Source organism: Panthera uncia (genome assembly GCF_023721935.1).
Source record: "Panthera uncia isolate 11264 chromosome B3 unlocalized genomic scaffold, Puncia_PCG_1.0 HiC_scaffold_1, whole genome shotgun sequence".
NCBI classification, from domain to species: domain Eukaryota; kingdom Metazoa; phylum Chordata; class Mammalia; order Carnivora; family Felidae; genus Panthera; species Panthera uncia.
This window is the reverse complement of record NW_026057582.1, coordinates 27,658,863-27,684,708: the sequence shown is the minus strand read 5'-3', so window position 1 is coordinate 27,684,708 and position 25,846 is coordinate 27,658,863. Positions and strand designations below refer to the sequence as shown.

Genomic DNA, 25,846 nt, shown 5'->3' with positions numbered 1-25,846 from the left:
AGAGACAGAGTGTGAGCAGGGGAGGGGCAGAGAGAGAGGAAGACACAGAATCTGAAGCAGGCTCCAGGCTCTGAGCTGTCAGCACAGAGCCCGATGCAGGGTTCGAATTCACCAATCGAGAGATCATGACCTGAGCCGAAGTCGGATGCTCAACCGACTGTACCACCCAGGCGCCCCACTTGCCAGCAATTTAAGACCATGTGTTCCAAATAGCTAACCATTTGTAAATTTAATATTGCCATGATGTGAAATTATAGTGTTTACCTTAGATTATAGGTCAATGTTATTTCCTACTTGATCACCACTTTATTAATACAGCCTTTCTAACTCATTAGATCAGTATATTTATTATATAAAAGTTATTAACACTTTATTTTATTAGATTTACAACAGTTGTAACGTGATTCTCATAAACAAAAATTGTTTTTTTTCCCTACTACAGAAAACTTGAGAATATTGTCTTTAGGAAGAAACAACATAAAGAACTTAAATGGACTGGTAGGTTGTTATTTATTTCTTTAAAAAAAGCATGCACTTTTCCCCTTAATATACAAGTAATATTTGTTCATTGCAGAAACTTTGCAAAATCAAAAAGCAACTATAAAAAGTACCTATAAGCCACTGACAGTGTAAATATTGTTAACATTTTGATTGATATCTTTCTTGTCTTTTTTCTATTCTTTGATGGGTATGTAGAAAATGAAATCATACTATACATATTGTTTTGCTCTCTTTTTTTACTTAATATGTAAAAATCATTTTTTTCATGTCATTCATTCCTTTAACAAAATCATTCAATATATTTCCTGAATGCCTACTTTAAGCCAGGCACTGTTCTAGGCATTAGGGATACAGAAGAATAGGTAATGAAGTCCTTGCTCTCCTAGAACTTCGATTACAGTAGAAGTAGACAGTCTAGAAAATATTTGTATAATGCATATGCAATACATTGTATAATACAGTTGGTGATAAATGCAATGAAGAAAAGCAAGGCATATACGAGAACATAGATTGACAGGAAATGAGGAAAAAAGCTATAGGGCTGACCAAGGGACAGGTACTCTGGACTGAAGTGGGACAAGTGCAAATGTCCTGAAACTGAAGCTGCTCCAGATGCTTGAATTAGAGCAGAAGAGTTGAATGAGGGTAGGGAATTGCCCTCAGTGAGCTTGGAAAGGGAGCCAGGAATGAGGCTACATTGGGTCTTACAGGTAATGATAAGATTTTAGATTTTTTTTTCCAAATGGCTTACAAAGCCACTGGAGGTTTTTGATCAGAGGATGTAACTTAAGTTTTTAAAATAATTTTCAACTGTACCCCTTTTTTTATGATAGCATAATATTCTGTTTTACTGATATACCATAATTTTTTAAATCAGTTACTTATTACTCATTATTTATTTCCAGTTTGGAGTTATTATAATCAATGCTATTATGAATCTCCTTTTAGCTATATTATTGCACACATCTATGAATAATTCCTTGGATAAATTCCTTGAAATGGAATTGCTGGGTCAAAAGGTATGAATTTCTTTTAAGGCTTTTGTGGCATATTACCAAGTTACCCTTTGGGAAGTTTTAACAGTTTATATTCCTACCAGTAATGTATGAGGGTTCCCATTTCCCCTTATCAAACTTGGGCATTTAAAAATTTTTTAAGTTTTTGACAGGGAATTTTTTGGCCATTTGAATTTCCTTGCAGAGAAGTTGAGATGAAACAATATTGTAAAATTAGGCAGTTTTGGGAATGACAAAGCTAATGTCTTTTTCTTGTATTTGTTCCCAAACAGATAATAATTTTTTAAAAAGTGTATATTGTTAAATAATTTTATAAACATTCCCAATGTTTTTATGACTCTGGCCTTCTCCCCACTCCCAGCCCCACCCCCAGTAAGCCTAGCTTGTGCTTCCCAAGAACCAGTGGGGTTGAAACTGCAGTGCTTCTCAACAGTAACCTCCCAAACCACACAGGCTGAAATAGCCACCCCCTCATTACAGAGGCAGCTGTAATAGCCAAATAGGAGGCAGTGTTCAGCTGCCTGAAACATGGAATGTTAAATTGAAGGGAAAGGGTCTATTTAAAACTACTTAGGAAAACTGACAGGATACATTGCAAGCCCATTTGTGTATATGATCTGGCCTCTGCCTTCCTTTCAGATGTTATTCCATGTTACTCTTCTTCCTAGTTGGTAATCTCTAGCCACTGGTCTTTCTCCTCCTTGAGCATGCCAGGTCCGTTCCCACCTGAAGGACCTTTCTACTTCCCATTTCTTTTGCCTTAAAAACTCTATTACCTTGGACTTCTACGTTACTGACTCCTTCTTAACCTTCACACTTCAGCTTAGATGTCACTTCCAGCTGCCATATATCTAAAGTAGCCCTCTGGGCAAAAACTCTTACCGCTTATAATTTTTTTCAACTTTCTTATTACTATCTGAAATTCTCATTTATTTGTTTTCTGTCTTTGTCTCTTTCTGTCATGTCACACGCACACACACACACACACAAATACACACACACAAATCCTAATGAGTACCTTAGTTTTGTTCATGAACATATACATTAGTGCTTGATATATGTAATAGGCACTCTGTAAATAATATACTGAGTGACTCAATATATTACTAATTACAAAAACTATTAATTCTAAGCGTAATATATGTTAATTATAAAAAACAAGTCAAGCAATTCATAAATATATGCAATACACTGTGAAAGTCTTTCCTCTTTTTACCTATAGATATCTGTGTGCATGTGTATGTATGTATATATATGTTATATATGTTTGCACTGATAATACACAGGCCATATTTTTTCTGCTTTTTCATTCAGTAGCATATCATAAATATCCTCCCATGTCAAAACATGCAAATTTAATGCATTCTTTTTTATATAACAATGTATTTAACTATTCCTATACTGCTGAGCATTTAGATTATTTTCTTGCGGAAGGTGTGCCTCTCTCTCTTTTTTTTGCTGTTACAAATCATGTTGCAATGAACATCTTCACACATATAACCTTCAATAGTTATTTGAATGTTGATAGAGGCTAGATTGCTAAAAATAGAAATGGTGAGGATATTTGTGTGCATTTAAATTTGTGATGGGTGCCTCAAATTGCTCTCACAATGCTAATTCTAGTTTCTTCCATCTATGGTATACTTCCATCTATGGTATATGGATGAGGATTATTCCCTCCACCCTCAATATCCATTTATCCATATTTTTTAATCCATATTTTTAAATTTCTTTTTTGGGGAGAGAGAGAGAGAGTGGGGGAGATGGGGAGTGGGAGACAAAGAAAGAGAGAGAGAATCCCAAGTAGGCTCCATGCTCAGCGCAGAGCCCACCGTGGGGCTGGATCCCACAACCCTAGGATCATGACCTGAGCTGAAAGCAAGAGTTGGATGCTCAACTGACTAAGTCACTCAGGTGCCCCTTTAATCCATATATGTTTCCATTTTTTTAGTGTGTATTTATTTTTGAGAGAGGGAGAGAATCAGAGTGTGAGTGGGGGAGGGACAGAGAGAGAGAGACGGAGGCACAGAATCCCAAGCAGGCTCCAGGCTTCGAGCTGTCAGCACAGAGCCTGACGCAGGGCTCGAACTCACAAACTGCGAGATCATGACCCGAGCCAAAGTCAGACACTTAACCAACTGAGCCACCCAGGTGCCCCAATCCATATTTTTAATATTTGCCAATATGATAGGCAAAAATGGAGTATTGTGTTGTTTTAATCTGTTTCTTCAGTTAGTTGTGACCTTGAATGTCCTCCTATATATTTGTTATATGTTTCCTCTTTTGGTAATTGACCAAACATAGTTATTACTCATTTTTCTATTGGCTTTATTTTTTCTTATTGCATTCTAGGCACTATCAATATTCCTAATAATTATCCATTGTTGAGAATATTATTACTATTATTGCTGTTGTTAACATTTATTAGCTATGTAACAGACTCTTTACATGCATTATTTCATTTGAAATTCACAAGTATATAATGTCCTCATTTAAAGATTAAAAAAAATCCTCAGTTCAGAATAAAGACACTCGGGCTCAGGCAGTTATCTAAAGTGCCCAAGTATAGTGAACAGGCACTTTTAAATATTGTTGCTGAGACCAGAAGTTTGTCAATAGCTATCACAGTCTTCAATGTGTATTTACTTTGTCCCAACTATTCTATATCTAGGACTTTTTCATCCTCACATACATGAGCAAAGATGTTGGACCAAGTATGTTCATTGCAACAAAGCTTGTATAAAAAAACGTCAACAATCTTGGGGTATATCAATTGTAGAATAGCTAAATAAATAAATATAAATAAATAAATAAAATATATCAAGAGGAAAAATGAGGTAGGACTTACCTATACATGCTGGATGGAATAATTTGCAAGGTATGTTGTTAAGTGAAAAAAAAAAGCAAAGTATATAATTGTGTGTGTGTGTATATACACACACACACACACACACATATATACATGTATACATATGTATATGTATATATATACACATAGAATATTTGTGGTGATAGCTGTTACCTCTGAAGAAAGGAAGGGGGTGTGGGGCGAGGAAGACTTTTCTTTTTATGCTTGTTTGTACTGTTTGGGTTTTTGTTGTTGTTGTTATCTTATGTTATTCTTTACTTAAAAAAAATAACCACACTAGTGATTCCCCCCTAATATACAAACAAAATACTTGTTTACCCATGTTTATAACAGCATTATTCACAATAGCCAAAAGATTGTAGCAATCCAAATGCCCATCTATGGATGAACAGATAAATAAACAAAAAAGATGATGGAAGAGATGGAAGACTTAGCCAACATAGTCAAATCTAGGCAATCTGATTTCAGATTTCACACTGTAATTTAATGCAATAGCTTTCAGAATTTATTTTCCTTTAAAGATTTTATTTTTAAATAATCTCTACACCCACCATGGGGCTCGAACTCACAACCCTGAGATCAAGAGTCGCACACTCCACTGACTGAGCCAGCCAGGTGCCCCAGTTTTCAGAATTATTAAATGTATTTTCTCTTTGTCACTTGTCTTTTTACTTTATTCATAGTTGCCAAATGGGGTTTTAATGTTTGTTTATTTTTGAGAGAGAGAGATAAACAGAGTAAAAGCAGGAGAGGGGCAGAGAGAGAGGGAGACACAGAATCCAAAGCAGGCTCCAGGCTCTGAGCTATCAGCACAGAGCCTGATGCGGGGCTTGAACTCACAAACTGCGAGATCTTGACCTCACAAACCGGAAGATCTTGACCTGAACTGAAGTTGGAAGCTTAACCAACTGAGCCACCCAGGTGCCCCCAAATGGAGTTTTAAAATTTGTCAAATTTATTTGTAAAACCTTTATGACTTCTATGTTTTGTATCTTTCATAGAAGATCTTCACTTCTAGATTATAAAAATAGTCATCTTCTAATACTTCTATAGTTTTTTTACATGTAAATTTTTAAGCTTGTTATCTTTAGTCCATCTGGAGTTTATTTTTATATGTTGCATGAGGCAGGTATCAAACCTTATTTTTTTCCTTCAAATGGTTAGCCATATATTGAAAAATCTTTTCCCACTGTAAACGCCACCTACTAAACTCTGTGTATGCATGGGTGGGTTCCTGGATGGTCAAGTTTTTATTTGTTATTTTACCTGTATATTCCATCTCCAATATAATGCCACATTATTTAATTTTCTTTAGCTCTATAATATGTTTTGATATCTATTTAGATAAGTCCTCTTTTCTTATTCAAAATGTTTGTTGGCTTTTCTTGGACATTTACTCTTCAAAAGAAACTTGAAAATCAGTTTATCAAGTTCATAAAAATAAATTTCCACTGGAAGTCTTATAATTCCACTGAATTTATAGATTGATTTGGAGAAAATTGAGGTCTTTATAATAATGAGTTTTCCCTTACAGGCAGATTTATTCAGATTTTTTATGTCTAAACTTTAAGTAGAATTTTATAGTTTCAATTCCTGTAAGGCCTGTACACTTCTTATAAAAATGTATTCCTAAGTAATTTATAGTTTTTGTTGCTATGATGAATGAAATAATTTCTCTCTAATGACTTCCTGTTTACAATATAAAATCTATTTGTTTTTGTATACTTATAATCAGCTGCCTACAAACATTTCTTAACTGTTTGTGAATCAGATCTTCCTAAAGACTTTCAGCAACATTATGATATCTGAATTCATTACTTTATACAAAAGGCAAACAATAACAATAATCATCATTTTATGTGGTCCAAAATGGAGGTTTTACAGCACTCCCTTAAACTTTTCCCACTCTTATAACCTCCAATGTAATATTATTTACAGAACAGACACTTTTTTATTTTTTTTGTTTTCAATATTCATAATGGTTTGTTGACCTCAAAGAATCCTAAACTTTAATAGCTGAAAGGGATCTTAGAGAACTTCTTGTCTAGCCTTCTCATTTTTGTTCCTTTATTTTTTATTGTGGTAAAATATACATAACATAAAATTTACCATGGTAACCATTTTTAAGTACAGTTCCGTGGTATTAAGTATATTGTATCATGGTACAACCATCACTGCTGTCCATCTCCACAACTCTCTTCAGCTGGTAAAACTGCACCTCTGTACCCATTGAACAATAACTTCTTTGTCCCATCCCCTCAGCTCTAGCACCACCATTCTACTTTTTGTCTCTCTGAATGTGATTACCATAAGTACCTCATGAAAATGGAGTCATATGGCATTTGTCTTCATGTGACTGACTTATTTCACTTAGCATAATGTCCTCAAGGTTCATTCATGTTGTAACATTTATCAGAACGTTTTTCTTTTCTCAGGATGAATGATATTCTATTGAATGTATATACCATGTCTTGTTTATCTCTTCCTCCATCAGTGATCACTTTGGTTGTTTCCACCTTTTGGCAGTTGTAAATAATGCTGCTGTGAACATGGGTGTTCAAATCTCTCTTCAAAACTCTGCTTCCAATCCTTTTGGGTATATGCCCAGAAGTGGGATTGCTAGATCATATATTTTTAATTTTTGAAGGAACCACCAATTTTCTGTAGCAGCTATACCATTTTACATCCCATCCCCACCACTAATGCACAAGGGTTCCAATTTTTTCATATCCTTGCCAACACTTGTTATTTTTTGTTTGCTTGATAGTAGCCATCCTAATGAGTGTGAGATGGTATCTCAATATGCCAACCTCCTCCTTTTACAGAGTAAAAAACTAGGAGGAGGAGTGATTTGTTCATATGCAGAAGCAGACCAGTTTGCTAAATGTCGGTTTACTCAATGTTCAGTTCTCCAAAGGGCCAATTTATTATTTATTGAATGACAGATTTCACTGAACTGATTTACACAAACTTAGCCAGGTTTTACTGATTGATAGTCACCATATTGCTTCACCAAAATCTTATCTTTATTACCTTCTTAGAAATATATAAAAAATTGTGTTGCTTGGAATGGTTTCAACACCTTTGAATTTTTTCTTTAAGGTTTTATTTAGTGTTAATTTTACTGCAGCTGTTTCATCCCAGCTTTGGATTTGTTGGTCCATCTTGGTAGAATCAGTTTCATTTTTTTTTTTTTAGTTTATTTATTTATTTTTAGAGAGAGAGCATGCAAGTGGGAGAAGAGCAGAGAGAGAGAGAGAGAGAGAGAGAGAGAGAGAGAGAATCCCAAGCAGGCTCTGCACTGTCAGTGCAGAGCCCGAGTGGGACTTGAACTCACGAACTGTGAGATTATGCCCTCAGCCGAAATTGGACACTTAACCGACTGAGCCACCCAGGTGCCCCTCATATTTTAGACACTAATCACTTCTCAAGTGATTAGAACACATAAAAATAGTAATCTAATTAAAGTGGTTAGGGAATCCTTACATTTAGGGAAGTACAAAAGACCGTGGAAGAGATTGAAATGTATTGAAAGAACTACGCTCTGGACATCCAAAATGTGTACATTTGTAAGTTAGTATACATAAGAAATTCTCATTCCACAAAGTCATATTGCCAAGTGAAGAAAGTCCCCAAATGCACTGCAATTTGGCAATGGCAAAACAGCTACATCCAAATGGCTAAAAATGAAACTAAAACTAAATTGGTACTCAGGTGAATGAATAAAACATCACAGACATCTTCAAAAGTTATCCTATCTAAAGGAATTTCTATCCTGTTTTATCTTATCCTAGCCTATCTAAAACAAATTGCTATAATTTGTAAGTAGTTAAACAGTTTTTCAGTAAATCAGTGAAAGAGTAAATTCAGCAAATTGGCTATTTGGAGAATTGGTGAAATTGACCAAGAGCCCCATATATACATGTAAAACAACACTAAGCAGCAGACCCAGAATTGAGTCTAAATCTTCTAATCCATGTTTAATTAGTATTTTCCCTGCTACCTCACACTTTCTAAATTTGACACATGAAATGGATGGGGATGCAGTGAGATGAAAATGTATGTAATAAAGTTTAAATTATCTGATGCCTGATTCCCCTCTTCTGAAAGCTATATAGGACATATTAATTAGATCCTTTGGGAGAAGATATCAGAATAGTAGATGAGAGGGTTTGATAAAATCACTAAGTTCTGATATATGAGTGCTAGAATGGACTGATATAAAAGGTTTGTTGTTTTTTTTTTTTTACTTTGAAATTGTTTCTTTTATTCAGAAAGTTGAAACTATGATGAATTGTGGGAGTTGGAATGACACACAGACTAATTCAGGCCACTCCCTTCTCAGCTTCCCCTGGTTCCACCAGTATGGAAAATGTATTAAGGTTCTTTGTCCCGGTACACTTATTCTCTCTATGGTCTTTGAAAGGACAGTTACCAGCACATAGACCTAGGCCCCACATTCTAGATGTTACCATGTGGATATAGGTAAATTCTTTAGACTAAGAGGGGATAGAGCATCTAATTGATCCTGCCTAGCATTCTTTTGTTTTTTAAAAAAAGAAATAATCATTTCATTATGTCTTATGTCTAAAAAAGAAGGAAGAATCTTTGTACCACCATTGATCATATCCAGCATTTAAGAGCCAATATGATACAATCTTTATACTGTAATGGAAAAAACTATGGGTGTTTTTTTTTTCATGCTTATTTCTGAGAGAGAGAGCTTGCTAATGCAAGCGGGAGTGGAGGAGGGGCAGATAGAGGGGGGAGAGAGTCCCAGGTAGTCTCCATGCTGTCACTGTCAGCCCGACTTTGGGGCTCAGTTTCATGAACCCTGAGATCATGACCTGAGCCAAAATTAAGAGTCAGATGCTTAATTGACTAAGCCACCCAGGCACCTCAAGACTATGAGTTTTAAACTGAGTTTTATACATCAAAAAAATAAGAGGACTTGATAGATAGCAGATGGATAGATGGACAGATATGTGATAGGAAAAGGATAGTAAAATGTTAATGGTAGAATCTAGGTAGAACATATATAGATAGATATATGCTATATATCTATAGCTATAGATATTGTAATACTCTTTCAACTTGTTATGTTTGAAAGTTTCCATAATAAATATTGAAACAAAACCCCTGAAATTTAGACTTAGCTCTATTACTTGATAGCATTGTGATCTTTGAAAATGCCTTTAATCTCTCTATAATAGAAATCAAATTACCTGCTTTACCTATCTTTAATGTTATAAGGATCAAACCATATAATGTATAGGGACATAATTTGAAATCTATGCCATTCAATAAAAGTGATAAAATAGTGCTATTGTTTCCCCTTTTGGTAATTTCAGTAGCTATTTTAGTTCAGATCAGTTTGAAGAGAGGAAGAAAATGTTCTATTTGCCTTTCTTTATGAGAAAAAACTCCCACGCAACCTGCAGCTCTCCTGCCCGTAAACAGGTGGGTTTCGGTTCTCTCGAAGGCCATTGTTTTTATAAGGAAAGGGGACAGAAGGAAAAGTTTAAAAATAAGCTTATAAACCAAATTGCTTTGTTTTTCAGGAAGCAGTAGGGGACACATTAGAAGAACTGTGGATCTCCTACAATTTTATTGAGAAGTTGAAAGGGATCCATGTAATGAAGAAATTAAAGATTCTCTACATGTCTAATAACCTGGTGAAAGACTGGGGTAAGCCGAAGCTGGCTCTTTGTTAACCTTCTACCTCCTATTGTAGAAAATAAACAGAATGAGATGCAAAATGGGGACATTTCTTTCTAAGCACACAGGGAAATAGCTATAGGAGTTCCTATATTTATGCTAAATGCTTGAAATTTACATTTAAATATTTACTTAGAATGATTATAACTGAATAGATCCTGGTCTTATTATTCATCATGAAAAAAATTTAAATTATTGTCCAAAGGCTGAAAGGAATCAGGTTTAATTTAATAATCTTGGGTGGAAGGTGTATTTGCCATTTATATTACTTTGCTTTTTTATAATATATTATTCATTCAGCATTTACTAAAGTCCTATTAAGTGTTATGAACTATGCCAGGCTCTTAACATACATAATTGAATAAGATACTGTCTCTGTTTTCAAGGAATTCACAACTTAGTGGAAAAGAGTAGTTTATAAGCTAATAACTATAGAACTTTGTAATGAGTTCTTCACTAGAGGTGTGAATTCATTAGGAATTCAAAGATTAGGGGTGTCTGGCTGGTTCAGTCAGTAGAGCATGTGATCCTTGATCTCGGGCTCATGAGTTCAAGCCCCATGTTGGGTGTGGAGCCTATTTAATTAAAAAAAAAAAAAAATTCACAGATGAGGGAATGGGTAAAGACAACAGCAGTTTGGCTTAACCCATACTGTACGGCATAGAGAAGCCCTATCACTGGAGAGTTTGTTCTTTGTGATTCTGAACCTCATTTCCTTTTCTTATCCCACCTGTAGCCTAGCATAAAGATTGAGGAAGTATGTCTTCTTTTTCCCTCCCTTTCCATGTTGTCTTCAGAGAAAGACTTCATATGGGATAGCTTGCCTTATTACTTCTTTCAAAATCTTAAATAAATTGTTCTGAATAGTCACAAACTGAGGGCTACTGGTACTGGAGTTCAACCCCTCAATCCCAAAAATCATAACAGGAAAACTTGCCATTTTCATATGGAATGTATTCTTTGTACTTATAGCTGAATTTGTGAAGCTGGCCGAACTGCCGTGCCTGGAAGACCTGGTGTTTGTAGGCAATCCCTTGGAAGAGAAACATTCTGCGGAGGGGAACTGGATTGAAGAAGCAACCAAGAGAGTTCCCAAACTGAAAAAGCTGGATGGTGAGTGACCCTGAGCCAGCTTGGGGCAATGATTTCTAAGCATAAGAATTGAATTTGTGACGTGGAATTATGAAAAGGAGCACAACTGAAAAAAAGATAGGTTGTCTCTCATCTCCAAAGCCATTTCATTCCATAGGAAATTTTATAGTCTGAGTTTGGGCCAGGGTGAGATGAAAAACTCCTGGGATATTTAGACTGGTGTAAGATCATCCCTAGACCAAAAACTTTTAAGAAAGCCAGGCTTTTCTCAAGTCACAAGGGTATTATTTTGCAGAATAATTAGACATAAATGGTAAGCAGTTGCTTTTTCACAGCTGCATCAAAATTGTCGTTTTCTCTCTATACCCTCCCCCCACACCTAATTTTAGTTAACCAATATTTAAGATAGGTGTCAATGTCAGTAGATATCCCTGACTAGGTTCAAGTTCCAATTCTACCACTTAGTAGCCTTTTGTCATTGTGCTAGTTAATGAATGTCACCAAACCTTGTTCTTTTGTATCTAAAAACTAGAAATGATAATAGTCCCAGACTTCTCAGGATCTTACCTCCTCCTAGTGGTGCTATCAGGAAGGCAGACTAGGATCCCAAATGTTCCAGTACCTACAGATTTCTCTCTTTTCTGCCAACCCAGAGAAATAACCTTTCTAATCTGAGGAGAATCCCTATCCCCCTCCTTCTTTTCCACATCATTCTGCATCTGCTCACAAATTGTCTTCTCAGTGATCTTCTTAGGCTTTTCAAAGACAAAAACTAGTAAGTCTGATGGTCTTTTTCTGCTTTCCACATTGCCCCTGAAGCAGTGATCCATAGAGCTGACTAGGCTACCTGACTGAAGAAGGGAAAGGAAATATTTAGAAGAAACAAATAAGTAATATCCAGCTACATGATCATTATCATTGTCATCGTCACTTACCACACACATATTTGCTCTACTTTCTTCATCACCATACTCATACTGATATTCACATCCAAAACAAAAGGCTTAGTTGTCTGTGGTTTAGGCTTCTTTGCCCCTCAAACCTTCTCTTCTCTCTTCACCACCCCTGCTGCTTGTCATTCTATCCTTCCTATTCTTTGTCTCTCCATCTCTCTCTTACCAACTCTTTCAAAGCCTCAGTACACAATTCTTTTATCCACCCCAGCTTACTGCAGTGGTTGTTCTTAAATGGGACTGCAACCCTATGGAGGGATGGTTTAGAATCTCTGGGGAGAGGGGAGCCTGGGTGGCTCAGTCGGTTAAGCGTCTGGCTTTGGCTCAGGTCATGATCTCACGGTCTGTGAGTTCAAGCCCGGTGTCGGACTCTGTGCTGACAGCTCAGAGCCTGGAGCCTGTTTTGGATTCTGTGTCTCCCCCTCTCTCTGCCCCTCCCCAACTCGTGCTCTGTCTCTCTTGCTCTCAAAAATAAATAAAACATAAAAAAAAGAAATTAGAATCTCTAGGAAGAAAGTGAAGAGGTCTCTGTAGTTTGAACAAGTTTCATAGGTGATTCCAATTGCCTCCCTAAGTATGTGCTCACCTGTCCTCCAGTTGAGAATTATTGATGTAAAAAGCTCTTAACTATCTACTTTCCTACACCAAAAAATAGCTTGCTTGAAGTATAATTGACACACAATTAATTGCACATATTTAAAGTGATAAATATTTGTTATGTTTTGATATACATAGACACCTCTGAAACCATCACCACAATTAAGATAGTGAACATATGATGGTGACTGTAGTTAACAATACTGTCTTAATAGCAACTTGAAAGTTGCTAAGAGAGTAGATCTTAAAAGTTCTCACCACACACACACACACACACACACACACACACACAAGTAAATATGTGAAGTGATCGATGTATTAATTAACATTGTGGTAATCATTTCATAATATATATGTATATCAAATCATCATGTTTATACCTTAAACTTACACAATGCTATCTCAGTCATATCTCAGTAAAGCTGGGGAGAAAAAGATAATGAACATATGCATCACCCCAAAAAGTATCCTTGTGCCTCTTTGTAATCCTTCCCTCCTGCTCCTTGCCATCATCCCTCCCAAGGTAATTAGTGGTTGCTTTCTGTCTCTATAGATTAGTTTGAATTTTCTAGAGTTTTGTATTAATGGAATCATGCAGAATGTTCTTTTTTTTTTTTTTCCCTGGATGCATATTTAGGGGTAAAATGACAGCAGATTATCTCTTATGGAGAGGTATAGGAATAATTGGGAAGAGGCAAACAGGTTTCTAAAATACTGGTAATGCTCTCTTTTCTAAATTGGTAGTAGGTATAGAATCATTGGCTTTGTTACTCCTTAAATTATTTACACTGTATTTGTATGAATGAATATTTCACAATTAAAAAATATAATAGAAAAAAGTGGGTAGGAACATTAGAGTCTTGGACTTCAGCTTTTCTATGTTCACTTTTGGTTCGATTGTAGAACCATTTGAAGTCATTTGTCTTACTTCTTTCAGCATTGCACACAGGAAGTAAAACCCTTCCCTTAAACATGGAATATAACCCCTTACGTAGACCCTGAATAGACCAAGCCATATTATAGCCTTTTGGACCAAGCATTGACCTCAGACCAATCTGAACAGCCCCAAAAGAACCATCTTGCTAGTGAGGATACCAGGACAGAGGTGGTTACAGCTGCTAACTTGCCTACTTTTGCTTCTTTTCTGTCGCTTATAAGCAAAACTGGGGAATCTTAAAAAGCTAAAATGGGGGTGCCAGGGTGGCTCAGTTGGTGAAGCATCCGACTCCTGGTCTCAGCTCAGGTCTTAATCTCAGGGTCGTGAGTGCAGGTCCTGCATTAGGCTTTGTGGCTGGGCATGAAGCCTACTTAAAAAAAAAAAAAAAGCTAACATGAAAAAGACAATACCAAATATTGGTGGGATGTGGAGCAACTAGAACTCTCAGACTCTGCCAGGTAGTAATGTAACTTGGTATGACCACTTTGGAAAACTGGCATTATCTGTAAAAGGTCTACATACATATCCATTATGACCCAGCACTTTTTCTCCTAGCTACAGACCCCAAATAAAAGGATATATCTGTTAACCCAAAGATATGTATGAGAATGTTCATAGCAGCGCTATTTTAATAGCTATAAATTGGAAACAACTCAAATGCCCATCAACAATAGAATAAGTTATGACATATTCATACAATGTAATATTAAACAGCAATGAGAATGAATGGACTACAAATTTCACACAATATAGATGAGTCTCGCAAACATAATGTTGAGCAAAAGAAGCCAGACACAGAGTGCATGTTACACCATCCTATTCATATCAATTTCAAAAACAGGCAAATACCCTATGATGTTAGACATTAGGATAGAATATACCTTTTGTGGGGGGATAGTGCCTGGAAGGGGGCTTGAGGAAGTTTTGGGAGGGGTTTCTAATAATGTTCTCTACCTAATCTGGGTGCTGGTTACCAGATGTGTTCATTTTGTACATATTTATCCATCTGTACACTTACATAATCTGTGTACTTTGTATGTTATGCACTCTCCCCCTGTGAAAAGATGCTGTGCAGAGTACAGAGAGGTGAAACTCTAGTCACTACTGTAAAGAACATAAATGTTCATTTCGCAAGGATCACAGAGGAAGAGGCACTGGAGTTGGTTCTTTTTTAAAAAAAATTTTTTTAACATTTATTTATTGTTGAGACACAGAGAGAGACAGAGTGCGAGCAGGGGAGGGGCAGAGAGAGGGAGACACAGAATCCAAAACAGGCTTCGGGCTCTGAACTGTCAGCACAGTGCCCTACGTGGGGCTCGAACCCACAAACCGTGTGATCATCGTCTGAGCTGAAGTTGGACACTTAGGCAACTGAGCCACCCAGGTGCCCCTGGAGTTGGTTTTTAATTAAGGGTGGGATTTAGATGGAAGGAGAGTTGGTAGGGGGCATTCCAAAATGGAGGAACCCTTGACCAAGGATCCAGAGATAAGAGTGTGCAAGATGAGTTTGGTAGACCATGAACTGATCAGTTTAGCTGGTGCAGAAGGTGACTGGCTGAAGAGTTAAGACTGAACATGAGACTGGAGTCAAATTGTGGGCAGGCTTCAAATGCCAGTGCTCAGAAATGTGTGGCTCTTGGCCCAGTGATAGCCTGCAGATGTGTTTTGTTTTCTGTGCTTTGGTTCTTTTTATTTTTATTTTTTTCAAGTTTATTCCCATTGTTTAATATTTGCGAGAGTAAAATAAAAATTCAGATTTCTGGCAACACTGTGATTGCATATTTTAATTGTGAAAAATGAAGAATATTTCTTTGTGTTTAACATACACAGTTTTTAGTGTGTATATAGAGCTTTATTTTTCTGCCTGCCACCTGTAGGCACTTTTATTTGCAACTCTGCATTTGGGGAGCTAAATATTCACAAATGCTTATTATATTAATCCATTTGAGAAGTTTCCTGAGAAGCTTTTTGGATAATTTGAAATCGAAGAGATTATTTTATGAGATTATTTTTATTATGGCACACTTCCTAGTATTCATAGCGTCTCTGGTTAACAGAACAATATTTTCATTTAGAATTTAAAAAATCTGTTTAGAATGACCAGAAATAATTTTCTTTTTCATTTTAGGTACCCCAGTAATTAAAGAGGACGAGGAAGAAGATAACTAACACCATGTTTTCCGCTTCATGTTAACTTATTTAAACGTCATAAGAACAATAGATAAGTTTTGTATAATTGTCTATTTTAAAGATTCTGTGTGGGGCAAAAGATTATTAAGATAAAACAAATCTCTCATTCCTATCTTTTTTTAAACCTATTGAGTGTTTCTCCCCCCAAATAGTAACAGTAACACCAACTTCATATAGTCTAGTACTTTTTTTAGAAATTCAGATTTTCAATTTTTGTCTTTAGTCCCAATTGTGTACTTCGTGGCCCCATCTACTGAAACTTTTTATAGACTAGTCATTTTTAACAAAAAAGAATAACAAATACGGTTCTTTATTCAATTTAAGTTGTTGTTTTTTTTTTTTAGACCAGGCATTTAAATATATATACTTAACCTTTGATTCTGTAGACTATCTTTCCTGAAGGTCCATGTCCTTATGATTCAGAAGCACAAATATGTGACACCTTTGGTTCAAAAGGCAGCACAGTGACAGGAAGAGTTCCTCTTGGAAGAAATGCAGAGCAGCCCTAGAACCAAGACTCCCAAAGTCCAGTTGGAAAAGCTGTGGTGAAAAAAGGAAAAATTAATATCTTGGAGGCCTTATAGCCCATGTTATATTTAGTTGTTTTTCCAAAAATGTGTGCAATGTCAACTGGAATTTAGGTTGTGTTTACATGCCTGGCCACTTGAGTCACTGTGCACAGTCAGCCATTCTGTGATCCAGGTCAGTGGTTGAAATGACTGCCATGATCATTCCTTTAACTGGTACTGTGGTCATATTACTCATGTGGACCTGATTTTAGGCACACTTTTTGGTTTATAGTCCCTTATATGTTATATAAGGAAATGTATGTAAACAATAGTTATGTTTGAATTACTAGCCTAAATGTTGGCCATTCATATATGTCAAAATTTTCCCTAATAACTTTGTTCTTTTGACCCTCACGTTGGGAGAAATGATTGCTATAAATAAGGATATAGAACCTAAAGACTGCATCTGATACCTTTCAATAGGTTAAATTTAGAATTTCAAAATATATTTTTAGAATGTTTCTGAGTTAAACAGCTCTTAAAATGAATTATGTAAGTGATTGTGGAGGGAAAAGAGAAGAGATATTTCATTATGGGATTGCAGGCAAATGGCAATATTTTTAAGGATTGCCTTCTCTATGAAGGATGGTAGGTGATTTAACCTTAAAATTGCAAAGCAATAGTTGGAGACAGAGCTTAGAATTTATCATATAAGAAAAAAAATCTTTTTGGAAAGTACAAGATATAGTAGTAGTCAGTAACCATATGATGATGAAGTCCATAGTAGGCCATGACTGAATCACTGACGGATTTCAGAAAAGAAGTTAGAGGCGCTCTGCCAAATTGTGCCTAAAGTCCCTCAACCAGAGACTGATTCTTATTTCCCCATTTACTTGTGTAAAACCAGTCAAAGAGGGGAGTGTCATTTTGGTTTTTTTTTAAGTGATTGCATAAAGAGTCCTGGGCTTCAGAAATTTTCAGCTATCATTTAAGTAGGAATTACGTGATTTCTCTGAGTCACTCTGATCTAAAGGGACCACTGCTTTGACAATCAATTCTGAATACAAACAGCAAGAGGAAAAATTAGTCCAACACTTTTTGCGTCCTTTTAGTTCTTCCTTATAATCTGATAGGAAGAAATCTTTACTCTGGCTTACACATTCAAAGCCTTTGGGTATTTCTTTTGTGAACTGTAGGCAATGAGTATTCCCCTTGGTGATGTTTAAATCTTCAAAACTAGGAGGGAAGATGATCTTCTTCACTTGTAGTTTGCATGTCATCCAGTAGGAAAGCTTGAAGCCATTTTGCTATGTATGGATACATTTTCTAAAAGTTACTCTGGAAGTGAATATAATAGGGAATGAATAACTTCATATTGAATCTTAAAATGGCTTATGGTGTTGGCATTTGGTTTTCTGAATTCTATAATATAGAAACATTTTCTCTGCTTCTCCTTGTTGCTTAATATTTTTAAATCACTGATAGTTCTCAGAGATTGGGATGGATTCTCTCTGTGCTCTTGGTTTAAAACATTATGCCATTTTAGTGGCTCATCTAAATTTTTTCTATTCTTGTAATGATGGTAGAGCTCTGGAATCCATCCAGTATTTTAATTTTTCACAGGTACCTTGATTTTAGTCTGCAAAGGAATTCAACTTTTCTATGTTCCCTAACTGTAAGTTTATGGCTGTATTACCTGGTCAGGCCTTGAAAGGTTTTTGTGTTCTGTGTTCATAGGAGTTTGTTCCTTTAGACCAGAGTTTCTCAGTGTTGGCACTATTACCATTTTGGGTTGGATAATGTTATCCTGTGTATTATAGGATGTTTAGCACTATCTCTGGCTTCTACTCACTAGATACCAGTAGAATCCCCAGTTTCATTCTGACAACCAAAAATGTCTTCAGACATTACCATCTGTCCCCTCTGGCAGTGGGGTAGGAACAGATTCGTCCCTGGTTAAGAACCAGTGCTTTATACTAACATTCCTTTTGTCCAGGTGCATTTATTTTCACTCTAGCCATATATGCCTCCTGAGTCGTTGTATGAGAGAAGGTGATGTATTTAATAATTATGGATGGAAGGAAAATGGTCGTTGGTGTTTTGCTTTTTTGTAATGCTCATTTTAATAATTGTCATATAACATTAGAAACTCAGGGCTGGAAGGTTCAACTTACGTTTTTCAGCAGGGTCTCAACTATTATTTCTTAGTATTCCTGCTTATCCTAGGACAGTGATTGTTAACCTACCTCTCTCTTACTATAACAGAATTCAACTTTATGATAGATTTTGCTTTATCTTTGAACATTTTGAGTGTACTTTTAGAAAATGGATCATTCTTTAAATGTTTGTTCATTGCCCACTAATGCATAGATTTTCTAGACTGTAGCAGTCATTAAATACAGAAAAATATTGTATAGAATTTGGAAACATTTGGTAATCATATGTGAAAGTTAGCTGGTGTAGACACCAATTTTGGATGTGATCAGAAGAATGTCATGATAATTGGTCATTAACTTGGTGTTACTTGGTATGGTTATTAGACACTTAAATGTGGTTCTTGTGTGGAAAAAGAATTTTGACTTGAATAGATTCTTCTTTTACCCGTGGTCTGAAGTAGAGTAAGGAGGAATAAAAAATGAATCTTAACTGTTGACTTATTCTCAGAATTGGTGATGTGTAAGTGGAGTTGAAGGTAGTTATCTCTGTGACCAAGAATCTTCCACCTGGGTTTTTCTTAGGACTAAATGGAAAAAGTGTAGGGTCTAGGAAGGTTGGACTTAATCATTAACTTTTAAAAATTGGTGTGTTGGGGGGTGGGGAGTGTCAAAGTATTGATCACGCGTAGTGTCTCTTTAACTGCAGTTTGTCAGTTTGTGAGGACCTTACATTATAATTGTTGGTAAAGGGAGAAAACTAACTGCTGAACTGAAAGTTATCTTTTAACTGAAATTAATCCCTTCGGCACATGTTTTCTTTATTTAGGCTGCTTAATAGGTTTAATTAAACATAAAACAAGTTTCAGTGTAGCAGAGTTGGTGCTTCTGACACAGCTAACTTGACCATATTCCTTTATCCTCACTCTAGCATGAGGTTTTGGTTTTGATTTTTGTTTTTTCATAAAACCATAAAATAGGTGCAATAAAAAAAAATAGAGTATGTCTTAAAAAAAATCACTGAACTTTTAGAAATCCCACATCGAAATCTCTGTTGCTACCTTTTTATAACTGACTGCAAAGGAAGAAAACTGAAAGTCAAAATGAGACTGAGTCTTACTTTTTTCTAACCTAAGAAACATTTTCACTTGCCACTTGGAGAAGTCATAACTGGATTCTAGTTACTTCCCATATTGGGCAGATTAGAGGGGAACCAGCCAACCAAATTATGATCTAGCAAATTTAACAAGGGGATGGGGGAGAGTAAACTATTTTGCCATAGATTTGCACTTTAAAATTATGAACTGGATGTTGGTAGACAGGAATCCCAAAGGGCAGATAGGTAAATACCTAGCCTGCATGTGGATAGTAGAGAATCAGACTTATCCTTGCTCGTTCTCAGCCAACCTGAGCAATAGTTGTCTGTTGACATAATCAGAGTCTGGATTTCCCTATTTCCCTCCTTGCTGTCATCTTCCATGTCTGCTACATTGACAGTCATCCCTCTGGGGAATGTGTCATGTAGAATTCTCTTACTCAGAATAGAAACTTTGTGCGTTAGTTATCTTTCCCACGTCTAGATTTTAACAGTTAATTTAGATGTTGGTTAAATTAAGCTGTGGCTAATGTGACAAGGGTGGGAAGTTCTTTGCTTCTTTGATCTGCAGGATACCTGCCTCTGAGGTGCTATTGCCTGGAGGGATCAATCCCATCAAAAGACTGGTGGTAGAGAATATACATACAGCTAGCTGCTTCTCCCAGGGTGTCAGTCATGATAACGAGCATCATTCCAGAATCTTTGGCTTCTAGAACCAACTCCATTCTAAAGAACATTTTAACATCTATTAATACTTTGATAATAATCTTTTATATGCAGGAATTTTGTAGCATGACTTTATGACTAAAGTTATTGTGTTAACTTATTTAGAAATGTTGAGTTTCTGAATGTTATTTTGTGAAACTTGTTTTAAAATAGTAATAAATTGTGTTATTTTCTAAAAAAAAATTAATTCGTATCTTTTTTTGGTTATGTGGCCATTCGCTTTAGCTAGTATAGAGCAACCATGTGAACTTCCAATCACATTCAATTCTGAAGAAATTTGGCCTTTAGATCAAACATTCCACACAGCTTGTGTGAGTGTGTATCAGACAGGGAGAGAGCCTGACTCATTTCTTTATGCCATTTTTTCCCCCCTGTAGTTCACTACCAGTGATAATCTCCTCTTCCAGGTTTGTAAGTCTTCACTAGAAGGCCTCTGGGCACCATTCCAAATGATTGGGATCCTGCAAAGTGCTTCCCGGAACCGGAAGGACTATTCCTAGTCCTCTCCTTATTGGTAGTATACGAGTTTAAGGTTGATTGATAGGCCCCTGATTTGTGGTCTGGAATAACCTGACACTGGCCAGCCCCTTTTTGATCCACAAGAAACAAGATAGCCTAGTAATAGCTGTAACATTACACATTGTCTCAGCACATATTCTGTGCTATCAACCAAATATAATTTTGGCCTCAGAATGGGACTGTGGTGCAGTTTCTACTTCTTTATTCCACAGTTCTTTGGTTCTAAGGATGTTTCTTGCTGCTGTCCTCCTTTAAAAAGCAGATTTTAATTTTTGAGCCTTTTATAAAGAGAAACCCTTAATTCAGATAAGAAACAGCTCATTATTTTTAGTTTTCTAGAATAAAGGATGGACATCTAGAATCCTTACATGTGTACCATATATATGTAATCAAATACATATGTATGTATATGTCGATATATAACCGTTGCATATAATAAAAGAATCTGAAGTGATAACCCTCCTTCCTAAGATGCAGTCACTTCTGCAGCTATAAGAAGGTATATCTCTATGTACAGACATTGAAGAATGCCTCTGACATCGGGTGAGAGAAACCCACTATTTTCGTCATGAACGTAACTTGCGTGGAGTGAGAATGTGTGTGTATATGTGGCTGGCTGGTGTGAGGTGGCAGTGGGAGCAGGTGTGGAGAAACAGGATTGTGTGGTTGGGGTGGGAGACTGCTGTAGCGTGTGTGTTTGTGTCTGTGTGTGTGTGCATGCGCGCGCGTGGTGGGAGGAGGGAGTGTGTTTATGAGAGTGTCAGGGGGAAGGTGGGAGTGAATGTGTACAGATAAGATTCTGAGAAGTGAGGGGGGCGTGTACCCGGTGCCATGCTGTCATGTCAATGGCGATGGAGAGGGAAGCTATGTGAGTTGGGGAGTAGAGGAATGAGGACATGTTTACTGGGGGAAGACTTGCGTATGTTGTTGAGAATCAAACATTTGGAGATGTGTGTGTTAAGCGTGTGAGAGTGGAACAGATGACATGAGTACAGAAAAATGTTTGAATGTACACCAGTAGTAGCCTTTATAAATAAATTTTTACCTGATGATTGTTAAATAGGTTGGCTGTAATTTTAAAGCCTTGTTACTAGGGGAAAACCCCACTGAACTCTTACGCTCATGTAACCACTTCTGGATTTACTAGGATCTCAAGACACCTTTGGTCACTAAAGCTCTGAAGTCAAACATGTTTTTAAACAGTTTCCCTATTTGTACCCTCTTGATATCAAATGGCTGCTATAAATCTGAAACCTTCATTTTAAGCTGAGGAATTATTCCTCAGCAAAATAAATACCTTTAGCTGAAAAAGGATTTAGAAAGGGGAGAAAAAGCATTGCTAGATGACATCCTGAGCCCCATTTCAGGATTTTCTAACATTTTACAGTAAGTTAATATTTACGTAGGTCTTTTTAGCCTTCTAACACTTGCCTTGTAGAAAACATGCAAAAGTTGAAAATACCAAAAGGTTCTGCAATTTAAACTCGCATAGTATGACATGAAGTTTAAAGATAAAATCATTGAAGTTTGATTTTTTTAGCAGCATGGGGAAGTCTTCCTAAGAGAACATAGAGCTTAATTACACTTAAATTTTGTACATGTGTCAGAAAAACAAGACAATAGAATTTTTAAAATATTTTTATTCATATACATGTATTTTGATAACTTGAAATTTAGAACACTTAGAATCAGCATGAACAAGAACTACCATTCAATGACAGACTTGAAGTGGGGAACTAGACACTGTAACTGGTTCTTTATAACCTTCCCATGCAGTTTATATCTGTATCTTGTACAGAGAAAAATTGATTCACGCAGTTCTAGAACTGTTTCCTAACACCCCATTCCATAGTCTCAGAACACTTGTCAATTAAACTGATCCAGACGTTTCAAGATGAAAAATAAGAAATTTGCTTTGTATGGTTGAATAACTAGTAGTATCTAATTAAGTCACATTTCTTTCCATTAATATAAATTAGGAACAATTTACTGTAAACACAACCATTCACGATATTAGTAATAACGGCTCATATTTTTACTGAACGCTTTTTGTGTTTGCCAGGTCCTGCGCTAAACATCAGAACATGCAATTTCACACTTAATTACCTCAATGGGAAGTGTCACAAATTCACATGTTTTACAACTGATGATTGCCACAACGACAGCTTGCACTGAGCACTGGTGCACAAGTCTTTACCTGGCATTGCAGCTAGGTACGACTCATAGTAAGTAGCTCAGGGTGCTCATTTGCACGATTGTACTAATGTTACATGAATACCCAGGCCTGCTGCCTCCCTGCTCTCAAACCCCCTCCCCCCCCAGCACATGGCTAAGTCTTTACTACTAAGAGACACCTGTAAGATAGCACGGAGACAAGGAAAGCAGCTGTGATCTAGATCTGCAGTACAGCGTTTCCTGGGCCTCAGAAGTGCCCCTCCAGGCCTAACTGCAGGAGGGCGGCCTCAGCCTCCTCCTCCTCCTCCTTGGCCTCCTCCTCTCGGATCTGCACCAGCAACTGGAAGAGGTTAGGGGCAGGCCCTTCCGCAGCCCCCGTCAGCCACAGCTGCCTTCGGATGGCCCCGCTGTGGTTGGCCCCGGCAATAACCTGCTCCAGGCGGGCCTGGTTCACGTTATCTTTATCTATAGCCCCCTTCTCCACCACCTTCTGCAGAAGAGGCTCCAGTCGAATGACATAGGCGGATAACTTTTCTCCCGGGTTCTGGTAGGTGTTCAGAAATCTGACCTGCGCATCCCTAGAGCTCTCGACGCTCCCAAACACCTGCTCAAGCGCCTTCAGGCATTCAGCAGTGGTTATTGCAGGGTTGTTAGTCTTGAGGATGCGGATGACATCAGCGGCAGGGCCTCTAAGACTCTCCATCAACCGCCGCCTCTTTTCTACATCAGACACCTGCCACTCCTCTATGACCTCATTAGTGTGTTCCAGCCAGGGATCAAAGGTCTCCTCCCCCGGCCCCGGGATGTCCCTCCCAGAGAACAGCGTCAGCTTCTTGTACCATATGGACTCAACAAGAGGCTGAATAACATTATCCAAAATATAGTTTAGCATCTCTGCCGGCATATCTGGGCCTGGGGCCGGAGCAGGGTTCTGAAACCCAAGGACGCGGGCAACATCTTGCACGGTCCACCCCTCTCTCGCCAGGAAGAGGTGCAGCCTTTCTAAAAATTCAGCATCGGAAGTCGGGGGTTTAAAGACCACTTTCCAGACCCCTCCTTTACCCGGCATCTCCCTGGGGATCGCGGCGTAATCGACAGCGCCAGTGAGCTCTAACAAGGCTGCTTTTGCATTCTCTTCCCTCCAAAACATTCTCCCAAGTACTCGATAGGGCACCTGGGGCATCGCAGCCTGGAGGGTCTCTTCGATTTCAGCCTCATCACAGTTCACTGGGATCCCCCAGACCAGCAGCGCTCTCTGGGAGTTCACATCCATCCCCCTGCACCAGTCTTCCAACAGTGTCATCGCCATTTTCCCCACTGTCAAGGGCCCCAACTCTACAAATAAGGATTCGACTGTGGCTCCCTGTGCTCTGGGACTTAGGACAGCAGCAGACACTCCCCCCAATATGCCCGAGGGAGGCAAGCTTCACGCGATCACAATGAACAGATGACACCAGAGTCCTCCTCTTGTCCTTTTGCTGCCCCGCAAAGTCAGTCCTTCGGCTGGCTCTCCGAGCGAAGCCTCTGGGATGCTCTGGCAGTCAGTCACGCGTCCGCCGCCATCTTGCGTCTCCGGTCGGGGTCTGCGGCCCGGGTCTCCCACCCGCACGCAGGGTGTCGTGTCGCAGCGCAGAAGGCGAGGAGCGACGGCGGGTGGCGAAGACTGGAGCCGCGGGGCTGAAGAGGCGCCGGGGTGTGGTCGCGGGGCGTGGCCGCCTCCTCTCGGCAGCTGGGGCGTCTGGCACCCGCTGCTTGCTCCCGCTGTTGATCCGGCGTTCGCGGTCGGAGCCCGGCCTTCAGTTGGGCGAGGAGCGGCTGCTTTGCAGACAAGGGCTGCGCAGTCCCCGAAGGAAGAGATTGTTCTGAGGTCGCGGCGGCGGCGGCGGGGCCAGTCCGCAAGTGGCTTCTTTGCAGACCTAGTGATGGCTCCAGGCGGCGAGGTGGCCGAGGAACGACGACACGGGCAGCGGAGGCGCCAGGAGGACGGAGAAGCGACGCAAGGGCGGGCAGGAGTGGCGGTGCGCCGGCTGCGGCGGGCTGCGGCGGTATGGCACAGCTCCGCTGCCAGGTCCTGGGATCCGCAGCCAGCGAAGGCGTTACTGCCGCAGTGGGGAGCGGGGCAGGCCCAGTGAGCTGCTTCCGCCCCGCCCCGGAGCGTAACCATGGCAACGGTGGCCTTGACTACCTGAGTTCCTCGAGTTCCCGTGGTTCTCGGGGTCGAGCGGTTGCCAAGGTGCTAGCGAGGGTCTCCAGGCGTTACTTTGATGGCGCATTTCCTTTTTCACGTTTTCCGGATTTTTTTTTTTTTTCTTCCTAACAAAGCACCGTGTTTAAAAGGTAATACAATTCTGGAGTGAAGTTAAGGTGATATTGTTGAAAATGCATCCGTCAAGGCAAACTTGGCCTGCCGCTGCATAGGAAAATATCATCTTTAGCACCGCGACTTCCCTGTGCCACCTGATGGCATTCTGCACCCTCCATACTTTAGGTCAATGAAACTAACACGTTGGAAGTATGCCGTGTACATATTTTTGTGTGAGACACTGAGTTGAGACTCTTTCTTGTCTAAAGTTATGTAAAAAGATCTGTGTCTATTCAGTAATCTTTGCAAACAGGCAAACACTAGCGTGTTATTTTTCCTCTCCCGGCATCACTGACAAAGACCTGATGAAAAGAGAATCCTTGTGGTTCCAAATGTCAAGTAATACATTGCAAGCAAAACAAGGCCTACTTAGTCGATCCCAGATGGTGAAAATCTCTCCAAAAGAACACAGCCTTCAACTCTGAATTTTTAA

General features: G+C 38.5%; 2 protein-coding genes across 3 annotated transcripts in view; one reads left to right on the top strand and one right to left on the bottom strand.

The window, feature by feature from the left end:
* DNAL1 (dynein axonemal light chain 1) overlaps positions 1-16,191 on the top strand; it is a 44,811-nt gene extending 28,620 nt beyond the window's left edge. Inside the window, exons 5-8 of the mRNA XM_049611423.1 lie at positions 443-498; positions 9,948-10,074; positions 11,077-11,217; positions 15,812-16,191. Of these exons, the coding sequence (XP_049467380.1) occupies positions 443-498; positions 9,948-10,074; positions 11,077-11,217; positions 15,812-15,852 (365 nt within the window). The 3' untranslated portion in view covers positions 15,853-16,191. The remainder of the gene's footprint in view (positions 1-442; positions 499-9,947; positions 10,075-11,076; positions 11,218-15,811) is intronic.
* Positions 16,166-24,368, bottom strand: PNMA1 (PNMA family member 1). Of its 2 annotated transcripts, XM_049611417.1 has the most exons (2): positions 23,620-24,368; positions 16,166-16,413 (listed from the first exon to the last, which is right to left on the bottom strand). In XM_049611417.1, exons 1-2 carry the CDS (start codon positions 24,358-24,360, stop codon positions 16,261-16,263), a joined length of 894 nt encoding a protein of 297 aa, XP_049467374.1. In that variant the 5' UTR covers positions 24,361-24,368; the 3' UTR covers positions 16,166-16,260. The 2 variants fall into 2 exon arrangements, with proteins under 2 accessions (XP_049467374.1, XP_049467373.1); XM_049611416.1 differs by lacking the exon at positions 16,166-16,413 and having other exon boundaries at positions 22,499-24,368.
* Between the last annotated feature and the right edge of the window lie 1,478 nt (positions 24,369-25,846).

Excerpts from the sequence above, each read along its gene's own strand:
- PNMA1 (XM_049611416.1), bottom strand. The coding sequence starts at position 24,360 with ATGGCGATGACACTGTTGGAAGACTGGTGCAGGGGGATGGATGTGAAC.